Source organism: Chaetodon auriga, chromosome 23 (assembly GCF_051107435.1).
Source record: "Chaetodon auriga isolate fChaAug3 chromosome 23, fChaAug3.hap1, whole genome shotgun sequence".
In the NCBI taxonomy this organism is placed as follows: domain Eukaryota; kingdom Metazoa; phylum Chordata; class Actinopteri; order Chaetodontiformes; family Chaetodontidae; genus Chaetodon; species Chaetodon auriga.
The window spans coordinates 6,220,148-6,239,136 of record NC_135096.1 but is presented as its reverse complement, the minus strand read 5'-3'; the positions used below and the strand labels follow the sequence as shown (position 1 = coordinate 6,239,136).

At 41.3% G+C, this 18,989-nt stretch overlaps 5 protein-coding genes across 5 annotated transcripts; all 5 read right to left on the bottom strand.

The window, feature by feature from the left end:
* Window positions 1–486: 486 nt before the first annotated feature.
* Window positions 487–2,313, bottom strand: LOC143316024 (nectin-4-like). Its single transcript, XM_076723697.1, has 4 exons — window positions 2,195–2,313; window positions 1,602–1,940; window positions 1,149–1,491; window positions 487–1,052 (listed from the first exon to the last, which is right to left on the bottom strand). Exons 1-4 carry the CDS (start codon window positions 2,247–2,249, stop codon window positions 953–955), a joined length of 837 nt encoding a protein of 278 aa, XP_076579812.1. The 5' UTR covers window positions 2,250–2,313; the 3' UTR covers window positions 487–952.
* A 1,156-nt stretch (window positions 2,314–3,469) lies between these two features.
* Window positions 3,470–6,287, bottom strand: LOC143316122 (OX-2 membrane glycoprotein-like). Its single transcript, XM_076723858.1, has 6 exons — window positions 6,233–6,287; window positions 5,198–5,536; window positions 4,752–5,087; window positions 4,541–4,631; window positions 4,328–4,390; window positions 3,470–4,236 (listed from the first exon to the last, which is right to left on the bottom strand). Exons 1-6 carry the CDS (start codon window positions 6,285–6,287, stop codon window positions 4,095–4,097), a joined length of 1,026 nt encoding a protein of 341 aa, XP_076579973.1. The 3' UTR covers window positions 3,470–4,094.
* Window positions 6,288–9,990: 3,703 nt separating this feature from the next.
* Window positions 9,991–12,235, bottom strand: LOC143316218 (OX-2 membrane glycoprotein-like). The gene is given in 6 exon segments (XM_076724024.1): window positions 9,991–10,282; window positions 10,432–10,525; window positions 10,647–10,685; window positions 10,765–11,073; window positions 11,186–11,524; window positions 12,181–12,235. Coding segments are annotated over 6 exon segments (903 nt in total). The 3' UTR covers window positions 9,991–10,215.
* Window positions 12,236–13,089: 854 nt separating this feature from the next.
* Window positions 13,090–14,916, bottom strand: LOC143316121 (nectin-4-like). Its single transcript, XM_076723857.1, has 4 exons — window positions 14,798–14,916; window positions 14,205–14,543; window positions 13,786–14,094; window positions 13,090–13,662 (listed from the first exon to the last, which is right to left on the bottom strand). Exons 1-4 carry the CDS (start codon window positions 14,850–14,852, stop codon window positions 13,556–13,558), a joined length of 810 nt encoding a protein of 269 aa, XP_076579972.1. The 5' UTR covers window positions 14,853–14,916; the 3' UTR covers window positions 13,090–13,555.
* A 1,156-nt stretch (window positions 14,917–16,072) lies between these two features.
* LOC143316119 (OX-2 membrane glycoprotein-like) lies at window positions 16,073–18,890 on the bottom strand. The gene is made up of 6 exons (XM_076723853.1): window positions 18,836–18,890; window positions 17,801–18,139; window positions 17,355–17,690; window positions 17,144–17,234; window positions 16,931–16,993; window positions 16,073–16,839 (listed from the first exon to the last, which is right to left on the bottom strand). Exons 1-6 carry the CDS (start codon window positions 18,888–18,890, stop codon window positions 16,698–16,700), a joined length of 1,026 nt encoding a protein of 341 aa, XP_076579968.1. The 3' UTR covers window positions 16,073–16,697.
* Window positions 18,891–18,989: the final 99 nt, after the last annotated feature.

Genomic DNA, 18,989 nt, shown 5'->3' with positions numbered 1-18,989 from the left:
GTGTTTACAGGATTAAAAAAGAAAAACTACAAGAATTGAATAAAACAGAATATTTCTACCTGACAGGTGACAGATGAGACACTGACGTGGTTGAATATTATTACATGGATAGATATTCATGGATTCAGGGACTCTTGGTTAAGTAGTAACATTATTACTGATATTGATGGTCCTCCAGAGAAAATACAAACAGGAAAAAACAGGTCATGTGACAGTGGAGGAGGTGGTTCTAAATTACAGCCGACCTGTGTTGAAGTGTTGTGAGTACGTTGAAGTATTATTACACGTGGTATGAAGGTTTGTTTTGCTCCTGATAATAAATCAGCACAGTGTCTGATCACAGGCTGATATCTGACTCTAAAACCTTCAAATATACTGAGAGGGATTACAAAAAAGACGCAAAACAACATTTTCCTGATTTCACTGAAAAACTGCAAAAAAAATATAATAAGAACCATTTGGATGTTTAGAGGCGTAGATTCTTAAAAGTGGTATTTTATTAAAATGCATGTACAAAATAAAAATACATTAAAAAAATAGTAATTTACATGTGAAAGTTTTAAGATTTCCACTTCTTGTTCAATCTGGCTCTGAGATTTACCAAAACACTGCACATACTTCATCTGCCCTCAGCTGCATCCTTACTCCAAAATTTAACAATCACCCTTTGACCAAAGCAGTTATTGTAGGCAGCACAATTCTCCTCCCCCTCAGGTCAACATTTGTGACATGAGACTTGAAGAATATGATTATTTGATGGCAGAACATGCAGTCGAGGAAATCTTCTCTGTGTCAAAGGTAAGAACATCACTACGTTTAAAGTTTATATGGGAATATGTGAAAAGAATAAAAATGTGTCCATGAACCTTTTCGATCTCACTGGCAGACTCGATCTCTGTACTATTGACTGTGAGTCACTGGTATAACAATGAGACAGGTGTTCAGTTCAAGGTTAAAATGAACCGTTTCTTTGTTTCTGTACAAGAAGGACTGAGACGATTGCTGTAACACAACCAAAGGTGAAGACAACGAACACACACACAATGATCAAAGTGACACCTGTGAAAAAAGAGGAAAATTACTGAAATGGACTTTAAAACCTGATATGTGAAAGAACAAAAGACATGAGCCACAAAGAAACCATGAATCTATAAATGTGTGGCTTTGGAAGTGTTTCTCGACCATCAGCAGATGACCGTTTGACCTCAGGAATCATCATAAAGGCCTCCATCTGAGGACCAGAGAGCACTCGCGCTGCACATCCAACCTGTGTGCTGCTGTCATGGAAGCCTGACAGCACAGCTGCAGTGGTGACAGTCACTGTACCGTTGCTGTTGGTGACGGTGACGGAGCTGGAGGGTGAGAGGTGGAGGTCTTTCTGCAGGACTCTTAGTGTCACCGTGGGAGCAGGTCGACCTGTGGCCGAGCAGGACACAACTACCTCTTCACTAGAGTTTGATTCTCTAACGTGAAGAATGGGTTCATGCAGCTCTGCCAAGAAGAAATATTAAATATGTGACATGAACAAAAAGCCATGAGCGGTGAGCATGAAGGCAGAATGAATGAAGGAAAAGTCTCTCATGTTGTGTTCAGGTTCTTACCATAGAGTCTGAGGCAGGTTGTACCTGTGAGAGCACCAGCAGGGTCGGTGTTGAACAAGCAGTGATAGCAGCCTTCATCCAGCTCCGTCACGTTCCTGATAACTATGGAGCTGTTCTGCAGTCCAGCAGCTTTAAACTTGACTTTATCTCTGAAGTCAGGATTCACTTTTTGACCAAAGTACTTGTTGAAAGAACAGACATTCTTCTCTCCATCAGGTAAACATTTCTGCCAGGTGACCTGAAGAACATCTTTAGGTTGAGTCAGCCAACAGCTGAAATGAGCTTCTTCTCCTTCAGCTGCCATCACAGTCTGCTGAGTTTGTACCAGAGCTGTTAGACCTGCAGGACATGAGGTTCAGTGTGGTTGATATTTCATGGACAAGAACACACAAGTACAAGTCTGACATGCTGAGTTTTTTATTCGTTGCAAAACAGGTCATAAAGCACATGAACTGAAGCTCAGACCAATGCAAACTACGTTTTAAGCGGTGAATCGAACAAAGCAGGAAACAGGAACACACATCTCTGCTTTCAGTTTTAAGACCAATAAATTAAACAGGCTGATTTAAATGTTTGTATCGTCTCTTTCTCACCTCTCTGAATGACTCCCAGCACACAAAACAAATGTATGACAGTATGCTGGAACATCTTTGATGCAGACTGTCATCCCTTCCGCCAACAGGCTCCAAAACTGGAAGATAAATGTTCAGTAACAAGACAAATCTCAGGGCTCCTGCTGAACTTCTCTAAAATCCTGCGTTAACGCCCCCACAGAGGTTTGTGGTTAACGGGAGACCTCCAGTGGCCGTGTGGTGTAACTACAGGAAGGAAAAAGGCAAAAGCATGAACAAGAGTATCTGACTGTCTGATTGTGACTCCTGCCAAAGAAAGCTTGCTCTCAAACACTGTTGCATGTTCATGTTTATCCAGCAGAGAGGTTTACTGTTAATACTGAATTTAATATATATATGTAACATTTAAGCATGAAACAGGAATAATATTGAATACTTTTATGGTATTTGTTGAACAACCACTGTTGTATTTAGAGGAGCTTCTTGTAAAACGAGGAAAAGAGGCCAAAGTGTTAAATATCAGCACATTCTCGATACAAACATCACACCGTCTGTAAAAAAGCTGAAGATGAAAACAGGAAGGCTTCTACAACAGGACAGTGATCCTGAACACATCTCAAAACCCACAGTGGACCACCTCAAGAGGATCAAGCTGAAGGTTTTGCAGAGACCCTCACAGTCTTTCACTCACTTTGTTCTTCACAGTCACAGACATTTTGACCAGCGTGTCCAAACCATTGCATGTCACTGCACACATCATCTGATCATCTCAATACTTTAAACTGCTTGAGGATGACTTATTCTTTCCACCAGTGTCTTGACATGTGACAGCTGAAAGAAAAAGTCAGTGATGAATTCTTATTTATTTTCTTTGCAAAACAGAATATTAAACAGCAAACATGAACCAATGAAAAAGCATTAAACGCCAGAAAGGTCATGTAATTACTGCAGTACACAAAGAACAAACAGGAGTCACACAGCTGTGCTTTCAGTTAAAGATTAATAAACACAGTAATCAACACAGATTCACCAACAGTGCGGCGACCAATCCAGACAAATAAATAAAGCTTTTATTTTGAAATGATAAAACCCTGTTAATTAATCAGCAACTGCCCATTAGCTGTTTAAAAATGCGACACAGACAGCGCGTGAAGCCTGTTGTCCCCTCTGCCACAGTAATGGTGCATCCGGACCAATCAGGAAGAAGCTATGGACTAATAAACAAAGAATAATCAAACTGTTATCTGACCTCTAAGGACACTGAAAGAGGCTTTTTTCACTGAAAAACTGCAAAAAATACAATAAGAATCATTTGGATGTTGTAGATTCTGAAAACTGGCATTTTATTAAAATGCATGTACAAAATAAAAATACATTTATATCAAAGGCAATCACTTTCCACATAGAGATCAGAAAGAGATTTCAAGACATAAAAAATAAGTTACACAATGAAAGTGTTAAGATTTTCACTTTTTGTTAAATCTGGCTCAATGATTCACCAAAAACAATGCACATACTTCATCTGCCCTCAGCTGCATCCTTACTCCATAACTTAACCCCCTTCAACTGAAGTAGTTGTCAGAGGCAGCACAATTCTCCTCCCCCTCAGGTCAACATTTGTGACACGAGACTTGAAGGATATTTTGATTGGATGACACAAGATGCGGCAGAGGAAAACTTACCTGTGTCAAACATCAGATCATCACGACATTTAAAGTTTATGAGTGAACAATAAGACTGATCAAACGTGAGAAAGAATAAAAATGTGTCCATGATCCTTTTCTGTCTCACTGGCACAGACTTGTTCTCTGTGTGGTGTTGAAAGACAGATCTTATACAGTCTGTCAGGGTCATTCCTTTCACAAATGTCCCATATCTGTCTTCATCCAGTCTCTACAGTCCTGCGGGTTGATCTCTGGCACTAAACAGCCGACTTTGGTTCAAACAGCTGACGTCTTGGAGTCCTAGATGACACTTTTGGGGAGTTCCTTCTGTCTTTTTTCTCAGAAGAAACCCGATGTCTCACCTGCTCGTTCTCTTGCTGCTTTAAAGGGGTTTCGGTCCTGCACATAAAAACAAGACGTTAGTCGATTTCATGAGTCCAAAGCAACTAGAAAAAAATGTATGCAAGTGAAAATGAATAAACTGTCTCACTCATGAGCGTCTTCAGTTGGTTTTTGTGGTGTCTTGACATCCTCACAGTCCCTGTGTGACTCACTGAAGAAATGAAGAAAAGTCAGTGTGAACAGACGTTTTTCAATTTTTTGTTTATGGTTTGTCTTTAAAGATCTCAATCAGTCATTATGATTGACTGTCAGCCACTGGTATTACAATGAGACAGATGTTGAGTTCAAGGTAAAAAATGACCTCTTCCTTTGTTTTTGTAGAAGCAGGACTGAGACGACTGCTGTAACACAACCAACGAACACGAACGCAAACACAATGATCCAAGTGACACCTGTGAAAAAAGAGGAAAATTACTGACATGGACTCAGAATCCTCATTAAAACTTGATCTGGAGGACTCAACATTCTACAAGATCAAACACTGACTTGAGACCACCTGAAGGTGAACTTACTGAAATCACTGTGATCAGGCCCAGAGTCCTCATCAGACGACTGTTTGACCTCAGGAATCATCATAAACGCCTCCATCTGAGGACCAGAGAGCACTCGCACTGCACATCCAACCTGTGTGCTGCTGTTATGGAAGCCTGACAGCACAGCTGCAGTGGTGACAGTCACTGTACCGTTGCTGTTGTGGACTGTGACGGAGCTGTAGGGTGAGAGGTGGAGGTCTTTCTGCAGGACTCTTAGTGTCACCGTGGGAGCAGGTCGACCTGTGGCCGAGCAGGACACAACTACCTCTTCACTAGAGTTTGATTCTCTAACATGAAGAATGGGTTCATGCAGCTCTGCCAAGAAGAAATATTAAAAATGTGACATGAACAAAAAGACATGAGCGGTGAGCATGAAGGCAGAATGTATGAAGGAAAAGTCTCTCATGTTGTGTTCAGATTCTTACCGTAGAGTCTGAGGCAGGTTGTACCTGTGAGAGCACCATCAGGGTCGGTGTTAAACAAGCAGTCATAGCAGCCTTCATCCAGCTCCGTCACGTTCCTGATAACTATGGAGCTGTTCTGCAGTCCAGCAGCTTTAAACGTCACTTTATCTCTGAAGTCAGGATTCACTCTCTGACCAAAGTACTTGTCGAAAGTACAAACATTCTTGCCTCCATCAGGTAAATGTTTCTGCCAGGTGACCTGAAGAACATCTTTAAGTTGAGTCAGCCAACAGCTTAAGCAGACTTCACGTCCCACTGCTGCCATCACAGTCTGCTGAGTTTGTACCAGAGCTGTTAGACCTGCAGGAAAAGATGGTTTCAGAGGTTAACCTTCAGCTGTGTGTGTGTGCTAGTGGTCAAATAGAAGCACAGTGGAAATATTATTTTACCTTTACAATTGCATGAATGAGTTTCAGCACCCCTGGTCAAACTTTCTGTTACTGTGTAAAGTTAAGTGACCAGGAGATGGACTGATCTCTGAAAGGCATGACATTAATGATGACGCATCCTCGTCAAAGGAAGGCTTCTACAACAGGACAATGATCCTGAACACATCTCAAAACCCACAGTGGACCACCTCAAGAGGATCAAGCTGAAGCTTTTGCAGAGACCCTCACAGTCTTTCACTCACTTTGTTCTTCACAGTCACAGACATTTTGACCAGCGTGTCCAAACCTTTGCATGTCACTGCACATATAATCTGATCATCTGAACACTTCTGATTAAACTGCTTGAGGATGATTTACTCTTTCCACCAGTGTCTTGACATGTGACAGCTGAAAGAAAAAAGTCACTGATGGATTCTTATTTGTTTTCTTTGCACAACAGAATATAAAACAGCAAACATGAACCAATGAAAAAGCATTAAACGCCAAAAAGGTCATGTAATTACTGCAGTAAACAAAGAACAAACAGGAGTCACACAGCTGTGCTTTCAGTTAAAGACTAATAAATAACACAGGCTTATATAAAATGAATATATCATCTGTGTCTCACCTTCATGAAAGAGCCCAAATGCACAAATTAAATGTAGAAATACACCGCCTGACATCTTCGAGCGCCAATATTTCAAACTGAGATGAACTTTACGCAGGTAACTTTATCTTTTGTCAAGCACCTTGTGTTGCATTTTATGTCTGAAAGGTGCTATACAAATAAAGTTGGATTGATTGATTGAACTTCCGGGTGAGTCCATCGTGTCATATCAACGCAAATTCACTAACAATGTGGCCACCAATCCCCACTGATAAATTTAGCGCTTGCTTTTACATGATAAAACACAGTTAAGTAATTAGCAACTGCTAATTCGCAGATAGCGCTTGCTTTTACATGATAAAACACAGTTAAGTAATTAGCAACTGCTAATTCGCGCTATACAATACGATATAGCAGTGCGTGACTGTACAGTTGTCCCCTCTGCCACAATAATGGTACATCCGGACCAGCTGAAAGGTGACATACGAGAGACGCTTTGTCACTGTATTTTTTCCCCACAACGTTTGTGACATATGAGCACATTTACAGTTTGATTCATTGACTGGAAACACTTTGTCTGTCCAAGCTGCGAAAGAAGGAGCTGAATGTTGCGCAGCGTTTCCAGTTTCATTATTATTTCTGTTTCGCAATCAGGAGAATTTGCCTCTCATGCAGCTTTCAAATATTTTGTGAGGGTTTCAAGAAAAGACGCGAAAGATCATTTTAGCGATTTGACTGAAAAACTGCAAAAATATCACAAACATTTGGATGTTTAGAGATGTAGATTCTGAAAGACATTTTATTCAAATACACAAAATACAAATACGTACATATCAAAAGAAGTTACATTGCACACAGAACCCATAAAGTGCTTTCCAGACATAAAATATATATATAATATGTCCATCTCACCGGCACAGACTTGTTCTCTGTGTGGTGTTGAAAGAGGGATCTTAAACAGTCTGTCAATGTCACTCCTTTCACTTATATTATGTCACTCCTACACAATATATGCTTAGTAGGGGTGGGACTCGATTAAAAAAAAAATCTAATTAATTAGAGGCTTTGTGATTAATTAATCTCAATTAATCGCAGTTTAATGGTATAACAGTAACAGCTCCGGCGGTTTCTGTGCTCGCTGCAACATGCTTTGCATTCAGGTGGTACCGCAGGCTTGATGTACTTCGGTGGTAGGCAAATTCTTTTTTGCACAATTTGCACAAAACCACGCTCTTATCTTGAACTTGGGGCAGCCACGTATCCCAGAATGCATTTCGTAGCAACGGTAGCGGAGGATGCGTTCTTCTCTGTACTTGTGTCAAGTACTGTTCCACTTCAAAAGTCCGCATCTCGCCAAGTACAGTCAAATACCCGGATGTGTTCTTGCCCCTCCCATTTTATCCAGGATGCATCGGGTGGTGACTTGTGTGGACTTGGGGCAGCCACGTATCCCAGAATGCATTTCGTAGCAACAACAGCGGAGGAGAGGATTCACAACTGTAAAGTTACAAGTCTCGAAATACTACTGTTTTAGTAGTACGGAATGTGGTTTTAAGATTATTTTATGTGAGAAAGTGGATGTTAAAACTTAAAATCTGTGGTCGATTCATCACGATAGCGCGTAGTTTAAAATTTGTTCCAAAGTTTTCGGAGATAACCGGCAGACGAGCTGCGATGGTGACGTCATCAAGTACGCTGCCGTCCCTATTGCAGAATGACCGTCCTGCGTCCTCCCGTCCTGGAGAGACTGTACTCCCAGGTCGAACTTGCTAAATCCGAACTGCCAAGTTCGTAAGTCCGAACTTGGCGTACGCGTCTTGTGCATCAGTGTGATCGGTGGACCAGGAACTCATGCACTTACAAACGTTCCGTGTTGTCTGCAGTGCAAACTGCGATTAAACGCGTTAATTTTTTTGACGCGGTTTTTTTTTTTTTTTTTTTTTTTTGTAATTAATTAATCGTAATTAACGCGTTAAAGTCCCACCCCTAATACTTAGTTATATTTTTAACAAACAACTGCTATTATTCAATGTTTATATACTTAGTTACATTTTTAAGAACATTTTTGTCTCTTAGTTTTATTTTCAACCTTATTCTTCCTGATTGTATAAATTTTCTGTTCCTGTGTATGTTCAACCCGCTGCTGCAACAAAAGAAAGTCCGAGAAGAAATCCGAAGCCTCACCTGTTAAGCTTGCGCTTAGTAAGTGTGCAGACCAGAGAGTCAGAAACGTGTGCAATAATAATTTATTGACACAATCAGAAAAAACAAAAAGGCGCACTCAAAAGTAGTGAAAACAAAACACAAAATCAAATGAAAATTAAAACAACCACTACAGCAGAACACCAAGACAGGAGAATTAAACGTGGGCTCCTTAACATCAGATCTCTGTCCTCTGAAGCCGTTTTAGTAAATGAGTTAATACCAGACAATAATATTGATTTATTTTGCCTGACTGATAAAACCTGGCTGTGTCATGAAGCCTAAATGAAGCTACTCCTCTGAGTCATATTAATACTCACATTCCTCGATTCCTCATTGCTCTCCTGGTTCTTATTCCAAACTTATATCTGCGTCCTCCGAGTTTTTATCAGGTTTAGTCCTTAAAACAGATGAAGTAATTATTTACATGTCGACATTGATGATGACAGCCTTAGCGCTGCGTTTATCTCAGTATTAGACTCAGTTGGCTTTGGTCAGAATGTACACGAACCGACTCACTGTTTTAACCACACCCTCGACCTTGTTCTGACATATGGCATTGAAATTGAAGAACTTTTGAATTCATATTACCAGACTACCCGCCGGTCTAAAAATTCCTATTCCAGACTCCTGTCTGATAGCGCTGTAGCTAAATTTAAGGATATGAAACCATCAGCATTGAATTCAATGCCACGTCTCAATACAACAGAGGACTCCTATGCTAACTTTAGTCGCTCCCAAATGGACTACCTCGTTGATGGTGCAACAGGTTCATTGCGTATGACACTTGACTCTGTTGCCCTTCTAAAAAAGAAGGAGGAGGTTAGCTCCATGGTATACCCCCCCCAAAGCCACAAATTAAAGCAAACTTCACAGAAAGTAGAAAGGAAATGGCGTTCTACCAGTTTGGAAGAATTTTGTTTCGCCTGGCAAGACGGTCTTAAAACATACAGGAAAGCCCTCCGCAGTGCGGAGCCATAAATCTGTTGAACTGTGTATTCCTTTAGCCCTCAGGAGTAATGATTTCATTAGCTTTCATGAGTACTGTTTTGTCCTCAAACACAGAAACCGTAGAAACTGTTGTTAAACCTGTCACAGTTTTAAACTGTTGTCCCCCCCGTCGACCTTCACCAATTCATTTCAATAATTTCGTCATCAAAATCGCCAATCTGTGCTTTGGTCTGTTACCTGGGTGTGGGTGCAGCTGCTGCGCCTGCCGGACCACCTCTTCAATCTCCCAACAGAGAGCGGCGATGACCTGACTCTCAGACAGGATGGCGTCATGATTCCATTCTGCAGGAGAGAGACGACAGGAAAAGAAAGTCCTCGTGAGAGGGCCGCCCCCACCCCTGTGTCAGAAGCATCCACTCAATAACGATGAACTGTTTATCTGGGTTAGACAGTACCTGAACTGGAACTTAAGTGAAAAGCTTCTTCAGTTTGAGGAAAAAATTGTCTGCCTCAGACCAGCTAAACTTCACTTTGGAAGAAGTTAGCATTGTCAACGTGGTGGCAATCTTACTATAGTCCTGGACAAACCCTCTATAGAAGTTCGTGAACCCTAGAAATCACTGCAACTCCTTTCGGGTTTCCAGGACCTCCCAGTGCCCCTTGGTTTCAAAGAAGAATCCCGCTCCCGCGGCGAGGACGAGGGTCTAATAATACCTACTGCTAAAGACATTACTTGCTCGTTCTCTTGGTGAATTCAAGGGGTCCCGCAGATAAAAACAAGATGTTAGTTGATTTAAAGAGTCCAAAGCAACAAAACAGACATACATATAAGTGAAAATGAATAAACTGTCTCACTCATCAGTGTCCTGAGTTAGTTTTTGTGGTGCCTTGACGTCCTCAGAGTCCCTGTGTGACACATTGAAGAAGTGAAGAAAAGTCAGTGTGAACAGACATTTATGAGTTATTCAGTCATGGTTTGTCTTTAAAGATCTGAATCAGTCATTATGATTGACTGTGAGCCACTGGTATTACAATGAGACAGATGTTGAGTTCAAGGTAAAAATGACCTGTTTCTTTTGTTTTGTACAAGCAGGACTGAGACGACTGCTGTAACACAACCAACGACGGAGACGAACGCACACACAATGATCCAAGTGACACCTGTGAAAAAAAGAGGAAAATTACTGACATGGACTCAGAATCCTCATTAAAACCTGATCTGGAGGACTCAACATTCAACAAGATCAAACACTGACTTGAGACCACCTGAAGGTGAACTTACTGAAATCACTGTGATCAGGCCCAGAGTCCTCATCAACACCTGGAAAACAAAAACAAAAGTAATGAGCTCCAAAGAAACCATGAATCTATAAATGTGTGGCTTTGGAAGTGTTTCTCACCTTCAGCAGACGACCGTTTGACCTCAGGAATCATCATAAACTCCTCCATCTGAGGACCAGAGAGCACTCGCACTGCACATCCAACCTGTGTGCTGTTGTCATGGAAGCCTGACAGCACAGCTGCAGTGGTGACAGTCACTGTACCGTTGCTGTTGTGGACTGTGACGGAGCTGGAGGGTGAGAGGTGGAGGTCTTTCTGCAGGACTCTTAGTGTCACATTGGGAGCAGGTCGACCTGTGGCCGAGCAGGACACAACTACCTCTTCACTAGAGTTTGATTCTCTAACATGAAGAATGGGTTCATGCAGCTCTGCCAAGAAGAAATATTAAAAAAATGTGACATGAACAAAAAGCCATGAGTGGTGAGCATGAAGGCAGAATGTATGAAGGAAAAGTCTCTCATGTTGTGTTCAGGTTCTTACCATAGAGTCTGAGGCAGGTTGTACCTGTGAGAGCACCATCAGGGTCGGTGTTAAACAAGCAGTCATAGCAGCCTTCATCCAGCTCCGTCACGTTCCTGATGACGATGGAGCTGTTCTGCAGTCCAGCAGCTTAAAACGTCACTTTATCTCTGAAGTCAGGATTCACTCTCTGACCAAAGTACTTGTTGAAAGTACAAACATTCTTCTCTCCATCAGGTAAATGTTTCTGCCAGGTGACCTGAAGAACATCTTTAGGTTGAGTCAGCCAACAGCTTAAGCAGACTTCGAGTCCCGTTGCTGCCATCACAGTCTGCTGAGTTTGTACCAGAGCTGTTAGACCTGCAGGAAAAGATTCAGTTTCAGAGGTTAACTTTCAGCTGAGTGTGTGTGCTAGTGGTCAAATAGAAGCACAGTGGAAATATCATTTTACCTTTACAATTGCATGAATGAGTTTCAGCACCCCTGGTCAAAATTTCTGTTATTGTGTAAAGTTAAGTGACCAGAAGATGGACTGATCTCTGAAAGGCATGACATTAATGATGACACATCCTCGTCAAAGGAAGGCTTCTACAACAGGACAATGATCCTGAACACATCTCAAAACCCACAGTGGACCACCTCAAGAGGATCAAGCTGAAGGTTTTGCAGAGACCCTCACAGTCTTTCACTCACTTTGTTCTTCACAGTCACAGAAATTTTGACCAGCGTGTCCAAACCTTTGCATGTCACTGCACATATAATCTGATCATCTCAATACTTCTGCTTGTAGATGATTTATTCTTTTCTAGTTCAAGTATTTAAAAAATCTGGTAAATCTGAAGGCTAAACATCTGGTTTTCTACCACACAGTCCTGACATGTGACAGCAGAAAAAAAGAAAAAAAAAAAAAAAGTCAGTGATGGATTCTTATTTGTTTGTCACACAGCTGTGCTCCCAATTAAAGACAAATAAATCACACAGGCTCACATAAACTTCATGTATCAACTGCAAGTCACCTTCATGAAAGAGTCCAAATGCACAAATTAAATGGAGAAATGCACCACGCGCCATCTTCACGAACATTGACGTAACAAAAGCGAAAGCTGTCACGGCACGCGGGGAACTTCTGGGTGAGTCCATCGTGTCACATCAGCACACATTCACCGACAATGTAGCGACCACTCCAAGAAATAAACATGGCTCTTGTTTTTAAATGACCCTGTTTATTAATCGACAACGGCTCATTAGCTGTTTAAAATGCGACACAGACAGCACGTGAAGCCTGTTGTCCCCTCTGCCACAGTAATGGTGCATCCGGACCAATCAGGAAGAAGCTATGGACTAATACACAAATGAATAATCGACTGTTATTTGACCTCTCAGGACATTGATGAGGATTTTTTACACGAGCAATTACAATTTTTGTGAAATAAATCTTTGTGTTTACAGGATTAAAAAAGAAAAACTACAAGAATTGAATAAAACAGAATATTTCTACCTGACAGGTGACAGATGAGACACTGACGTGGTTGAATATTATTACATGGATAGATATTCATGGATTCAGGGACTCTTGGTTAAGTAGTAACATTATTACTGATATTGATGGTCCTCCAGAGAAAATACAAACAGGAAAAAACAGGTCATGTGACAGTGGAGGAGGTGGTTCTAAATTACAGCCGACCTGTGTTGAAGTGTTGTGAGTACGTTGAAGTATTATTACACGTGGTATGAAGGTTTGTTTTGCTCCTGATAATAAATCAGCACAGTGTCTGATCACAGGCTGATATCTGACTCTAAAACCTTCAAATATACTGAGAGGGATTACAAAAAAGACGCAAAACAACATTTTCCTGATTTCACTGAAAAACTGCAAAAAAAATATAATAAGAACCATTTGGATGTTTAGAGGCGTAGATTCTTAAAAGTGGTATTTTATTAAAATGCATGTACAAAATAAAAATACATTAAAAAAATAGTAATTTACATGTGAAAGTTTTAAGATTTCCACTTCTTGTTCAATCTGGCTCTGAGATTTACCAAAACACTGCACATACTTCATCTGCCCTCAGCTGCATCCTTACTCCAAAATTTAACAATCACCCTTTGACCAAAGCAGTTATTGTAGGCAGCACAATTCTCCTCCCCCTCAGGTCAACATTTGTGACATGAGACTTGAAGAATATGATTATTTGATGGCAGAACATGCAGTCGAGGAAATCTTCTCTGTGTCAAAGGTAAGAACATCACTACGTTTAAAGTTTATATGGGAATATGTGAAAAGAATAAAAATGTGTCCATGAACCTTTTCGATCTCACTGGCAGACTCGATCTCTGTACTATTGACTGTGAGTCACTGGTATAACAATGAGACAGGTGTTCAGTTCAAGGTTAAAATGAACCGTTTCTTTGTTTCTGTACAAGAAGGACTGAGACGATTGCTGTAACACAACCAAAGGTGAAGACAACGAACACACACACAATGATCAAAGTGACACCTGTGAAAAAAGAGGAAAATTACTGAAATGGACTTTAAAACCTGATATGTGAAAGAACAAAAGACATGAGCCACAAAGAAACCATGAATCTATAAATGTGTGGCTTTGGAAGTGTTTCTCGACCATCAGCAGATGACCGTTTGACCTCAGGAATCATCATAAAGGCCTCCATCTGAGGACCAGAGAGCACTCGCGCTGCACATCCAACCTGTGTGCTGCTGTCATGGAAGCCTGACAGCACAGCTGCAGTGGTGACAGTCACTGTACCGTTGCTGTTGGTGACGGTGACGGAGCTGGAGGGTGAGAGGTGGAGGTCTTTCTGCAGGACTCTTAGTGTCACCGTGGGAGCAGGTCGACCTGTGGCCGAGCAGGACACAACTACCTCTTCACTAGAGTTTGATTCTCTAACGTGAAGAATGGGTTCATGCAGCTCTGCCAAGAAGAAATATTAAATATGTGACATGAACAAAAAGCCATGAGCGGTGAGCATGAAGGCAGAATGAATGAAGGAAAAGTCTCTCATGTTGTGTTCAGGTTCTTACCATAGAGTCTGAGGCAGGTTGTACCTGTGAGAGCACCAGCAGGGTCGGTGTTGAACAAGCAGTGATAGCAGCCTTCATCCAGCTCCGTCACGTTCCTGATAACTATGGAGCTGTTCTGCAGTCCAGCAGCTTTAAACTTGACTTTATCTCTGAAGTCAGGATTCACTTTTTGACCAAAGTACTTGTTGAAAGAACAGACATTCTTCTCTCCATCAGGTAAACATTTCTGCCAGGTGACCTGAAGAACATCTTTAGGTTGAGTCAGCCAACAGCTGAAATGAGCTTCTTCTCCTTCAGCTGCCATCACAGTCTGCTGAGTTTGTACCAGAGCTGTTAGACCTGCAGGACATGAGGTTCAGTGTGGTTGATATTTCATGGACAAGAACACACAAGTACAAGTCTGACATGCTGAGTTTTTTATTCGTTGCAAAACAGGTCATAAAGCACATGAACTGAAGCTCAGACCAATGCAAACTACGTTTTAAGCGGTGAATCGAACAAAGCAGGAAACAGGAACACACATCTCTGCTTTCAGTTTTAAGACCAATAAATTAAACAGGCTGATTTAAATGTTTGTATCGTCTCTTTCTCACCTCTCTGAATGACTCCCAGCACACAAAACAAATGTATGACAGTATGCTGGAACATCTTTGATGCAGACTGTCATCCCTTCCGCCAACAGGCTCCAAAACTGGAAGATAAATGTTCAGTAACAAGACAAATCTCAGGGCTCCTGCTGAACTTCTCTAAAATCCTGCGTTAACGCCCCCACAGAGGTTTGTGGTTAACGGGAGACCTCCAGTGGCCGTGTGGTGTAACTACAGGAAGGAAAAAGGCAAAAGCATGAACAAGAGTATCTGACTGTCTGATTGTGACTCCTGCCAAAGAAAGCTTGCTCTCAAACACTGTTGCATGTTCATGTTTATCCAGCAGAGAGGTTTACTGTTAATACTGAATTTAATATATATATGTAACATTTAAGCATGAAACAGGAATAATATTGAATACTTTTATGGTATTTGTTGAACAACCACTGTTGTATTTAGAGGAGCTTCTTGTAAAACGAGGAAAAGAGGCCAAAGTGTTAAATATCAGCACATTCTCGATACAAACATCACACCGTCTGTAAAAAAGCTGAAGATGAAAACAGGAAGGCTTCTACAACAGGACAGTGATCCTGAACACATCTCAAAACCCACAGTGGACCACCTCAAGAGGATCAAGCTGAAGGTTTTGCAGAGACCCTCACAGTCTTTCACTCACTTTGTTCTTCACAGTCACAGACATTTTGACCAGCGTGTCCAAACCATTGCATGTCACTGCACACATCATCTGATCATCTCAATACTTTAAACTGCTTGAGGATGACTTATTCTTTCCACCAGTGTCTTGACATGTGACAGCTGAAAGAAAAAGTCAGTGATGAATTCTTATTTATTTTCTTTGCAAAACAGAATATTAAACAGCAAACATGAACCAATGAAAAAGCATTAAACGCCAGAAAGGTCATGTAATTACTGCAGTACACAAAGAACAAACAGGAGTCACACAGCTGTGCTTTCAGTTAAAGATTAATAAACACAGTAATCAACACAGATTCACCAACAGTGCGGCGACCAATCCAGACAAATAAATAAAGCTTTTATTTTGAAATGATAAAACCCTGTTAATTAATCAGCAACTGCCCATTAGCTGTTTAAAAATGCGACACAGACAGCGCGTGAAGCCTGTTGTCCCCTCTGCCACAGTAATGGTGCATCCGGACCAATCAGGAAGAAGCTATGGACTAATAAACAAAGAATAATCAAACTGTTATCTGACCTCTAAGGACACTGAAAGAGGCTTTTTTCACTGAAAAACTGCAAAAAATACAATAAGAATCATTTGGATGTTGTAGATTCTGAAAACTGGCATTTTATTAAAATGCATGTACAAAATAAAAATACATTTATATCAAAGGCAATCACTTTCCACATAGAGATCAGAAAGAGATTTCAAGACATAAAAAATAAGTTACACAATGAAAGTGTTAAGATTTTCACTTTTTGTTAAATCTGGCTCAATGATTCACCAAAAACAATGCACATACTTCATCTGCCCTCAGCTGCATCCTTACTCCATAACTTAACCCCCTTCAACTGAAGTAGTTGTCAGAGGCAGCACAATTCTCCTCCCCCTCAGGTCAACATTTGTGACACGAGACTTGAAGGATATTTTGATTGGATGACACAAGATGCGGCAGAGGAAAACTTACCTGTGTCAAACATCAGATCATCACGACATTTAAAGTTTATGAGTGAACAATAAGACTGATCAAACGTGAGAAAGAATAAAAATGTGTCCATGATCCTTTTCTGTCTCACTGGCACAGACTTGTTCTCTGTGTGGTGTTGAAAGACAGATCTTATACAGTCTGTCAGGGTCATTCCTTTCACAAATGTCCCATATCTGTCTTCATCCAGTCTCTACAGTCCTGCGGGTTGATCTCTGGCACTAAACAGCCGACTTTGGTTCAAACAGCTGACGTCTTGGAGTCCTAGATGACACTTTTGGGGAGTTCCTTCTGTCTTTTTTCTCAGAAGAAACCCGATGTCTCACCTGCTCGTTCTCTTGCTGCTTTAAAGGGGTTTCGGTCCTGCACATAAAAACAAGACGTTAGTCGATTTCATGAGTCCAAAGCAACTAGAAAAAAATGTATGCAAGTGAAAATGAATAAACTGTCTCACTCATGAGCGTCTTCAGTTGGTTTTTGTGGTGTCTTGACATCCTCACAGTCCCTGTGTGACTCACTGAAGAAATGAAGAAAAGTCAGTGTGAACAGACGTTTTTCAATTTTTTGTTTATGGTTTGTCTTTAAAGATCTCAATCAGTCATTATGATTGACTGTCAGCCACTGGTATTACAATGAGACAGATGTTGAGTTCAAGGTAAAAAATGACCTCTTCCTTTGTTTTTGTAGAAGCAGGACTGAGACGACTGCTGTAACACAACCAACGAACACGAACGCAAACACAATGATCCAAGTGACACCTGTGAAAAAAGAGGAAAATTACTGACATGGACTCAGAATCCTCATTAAAACTTGATCTGGAGGACTCAACATTCTACAAGATCAAACACTGACTTGAGACCACCTGAAGGTGAACTTACTGAAATCACTGTGATCAGGCCCAGAGTCCTCATCAGACGACTGTTTGACCTCAGGAATCATCATAAACGCCTCCATCTGAGGACCAGAGAGCACTCGCACTGCACATCCAACCTGTGTGCTGCTGTTATGGAAGCCTGACAGCACAGCTGCAGTGGTGACAGTCACTGTACCGTTGCTGTTGTGGACTGTGACGGAGCTGTAGGGTGAGAGGTGGAGGTCTTTCTGCAGGACTCTTAGTGTCACCGTGGGAGCAGGTCGACCTGTGGCCGAGCAGGACACAACTACCTCTTCACTAGAGTTTGATTCTCTAACATGAAGAATGGGTTCATGCAGCTCTGCCAAGAAGAAATATTAAAAATGTGACATGAACAAAAAGACATGAGCGGTGAGCATGAAGGCAGAATGTATGAAGGAAAAGTCTCTCATGTTGTGTTCAGATTCTTACCGTAGAGTCTGAGGCAGGTTGTACCTGTGAGAGCACCATCAGGGTCGGTGTTAAACAAGCAGTCATAGCAGCCTTCATCCAGCTCCGTCACGTTCCTGATAACTATGGAGCTGTTCTGCAGTCCAGCAGCTTTAAACGTCACTTTATCTCTGAAGTCAGGATTCACTCTCTGACCAAAGTACTTGTCGAAAGTACAAACATTCTTGCCTCCATCAGGTAAATGTTTCTGCCAGGTGACCTGAAGAACATCTTTAAGTTGAGTCAGCCAACAGCTTAAGCAGACTTCACGTCCCACTGCTGCCATCACAGTCTGCTGAGTTTGTACCAGAGCTGTTAGACCTGCAGGAAAAGATGGTTTCAGAGGTTAACCTTCAGCTGTGTGTGTGTGCTAGTGGTCAAATAGAAGCACAGTGGAAATATTATTTTACCTTTACAATTGCATGAATGAGTTTCAGCACCCCTGGTCAAACTTTCTGTTACTGTGTAAAGTTAAGTGACCAGGAGATGGACTGATCTCTGAAAGGCATGACATTAATGATGACGCATCCTCGTCAAAGGAAGGCTTCTACAACAGGACAATGATCCTGAACACATCTCAAAACCCACAGTGGACCACCTCAAGAGGATCAAGCTGAAGCTTTTGCAGAGACCCTCACAGTCTTTCACTCACTTTGTTCTTCACAGTCACAGACATTTTGACCAGCGTGTCCAAACCTTTGCATGTCACTGCACATATAATCTGATCATCTGAACACTTCTGATTAAACTGCTTGAGGATGATTTACTCTTTCCACCAGTGTCTTGACATGTGACAGCTGAAAGAAAAAAGTCACTGATGGATTCTTATTTGTTTTCTTTGCACAACAGAATATAAAACAGCAAACATGAACCAATGAAAAAGCATTAAACGCCAAAAAGGTCATGTAATTACTGCAGTAAACAAAGAACAAACAGGAGTCACACAGCTGTGCTTTCAGTTAAAGACTAATAAATAACACAGGCTTATATAAAATTAATATATCATCTGTGTCTCACCTTCATGAAAGAGCCCAAATGCACAAATTAAATGTAGAAATACACCGCCTGACATCTTCGACCGTCAATACTCAAAACTGAGATGAATTTTACGCAGGTAACTTCCGGGTTATTACACCGACAGTTTCGTTGGGGTGTGTGCGTGTGCGCATGG

Coding starts and splice junctions, on each gene's coding strand:
- LOC143316119 (XM_076723853.1), bottom strand. CDS start 18,890: ATGTCAGGCGGTGTATTTCTACATTTAATTTGTGCATTTGGGCTCTTT. Junction 17,691..17,800: donor AACCTGCCTCAGACTCTACG/GTAAGAATCTGA, acceptor TCTTCTTGGCAG/AGCTGCATGAACCCATTCTT. Junction 17,235..17,354: donor GCCTGATCACAGTGATTTCA/GTAAGTTCACCT, acceptor CTTTTTTCACAG/GTGTCACTTGGATCATTGTG.
- LOC143316121 (XM_076723857.1), bottom strand. CDS start 14,852: ATGTTCCAGCATACTGTCATACATTTGTTTTGTGTGCTGGGAGTCATT. Junction 14,544..14,797: donor GCTGGGAGTCATTCAGAGAG/GTGAGAAAGAGA, acceptor CATGTCCTGCAG/GTCTAACAGCTCTGGTACAA. Junction 14,095..14,204: donor AACCTGCCTCAGACTCTATG/GTAAGAACCTGA, acceptor TCTTCTTGGCAG/AGCTGCATGAACCCATTCTT.
- LOC143316024 (XM_076723697.1), bottom strand. CDS start 2,249: ATGTTCCAGCATACTGTCATACATTTGTTTTGTGTGCTGGGAGTCATT. Junction 1,492..1,601: donor AACCTGCCTCAGACTCTATG/GTAAGAACCTGA, acceptor TCTTCTTGGCAG/AGCTGCATGAACCCATTCTT. Junction 1,053..1,148: donor CCAAAGCCACACATTTATAG/ATTCATGGTTTC, acceptor CACAGGTGTCAC/TTTGATCATTGTGTGTGTGT.
- LOC143316122 (XM_076723858.1), bottom strand. CDS start 6,287: ATGTCAGGCGGTGTATTTCTACATTTAATTTGTGCATTTGGGCTCTTT. Junction 4,391..4,540: donor CTACAAAAACAAAGGAAGAG/GTCATTTTTTAC, acceptor TCATTTCTTCAG/TGAGTCACACAGGGACTGTG. Junction 4,237..4,327: donor CCAACTGAAGACGCTCATGA/GTGAGACAGTTT, acceptor TTTTATGTGCAG/GACCGAAACCCCTTTAAAGC.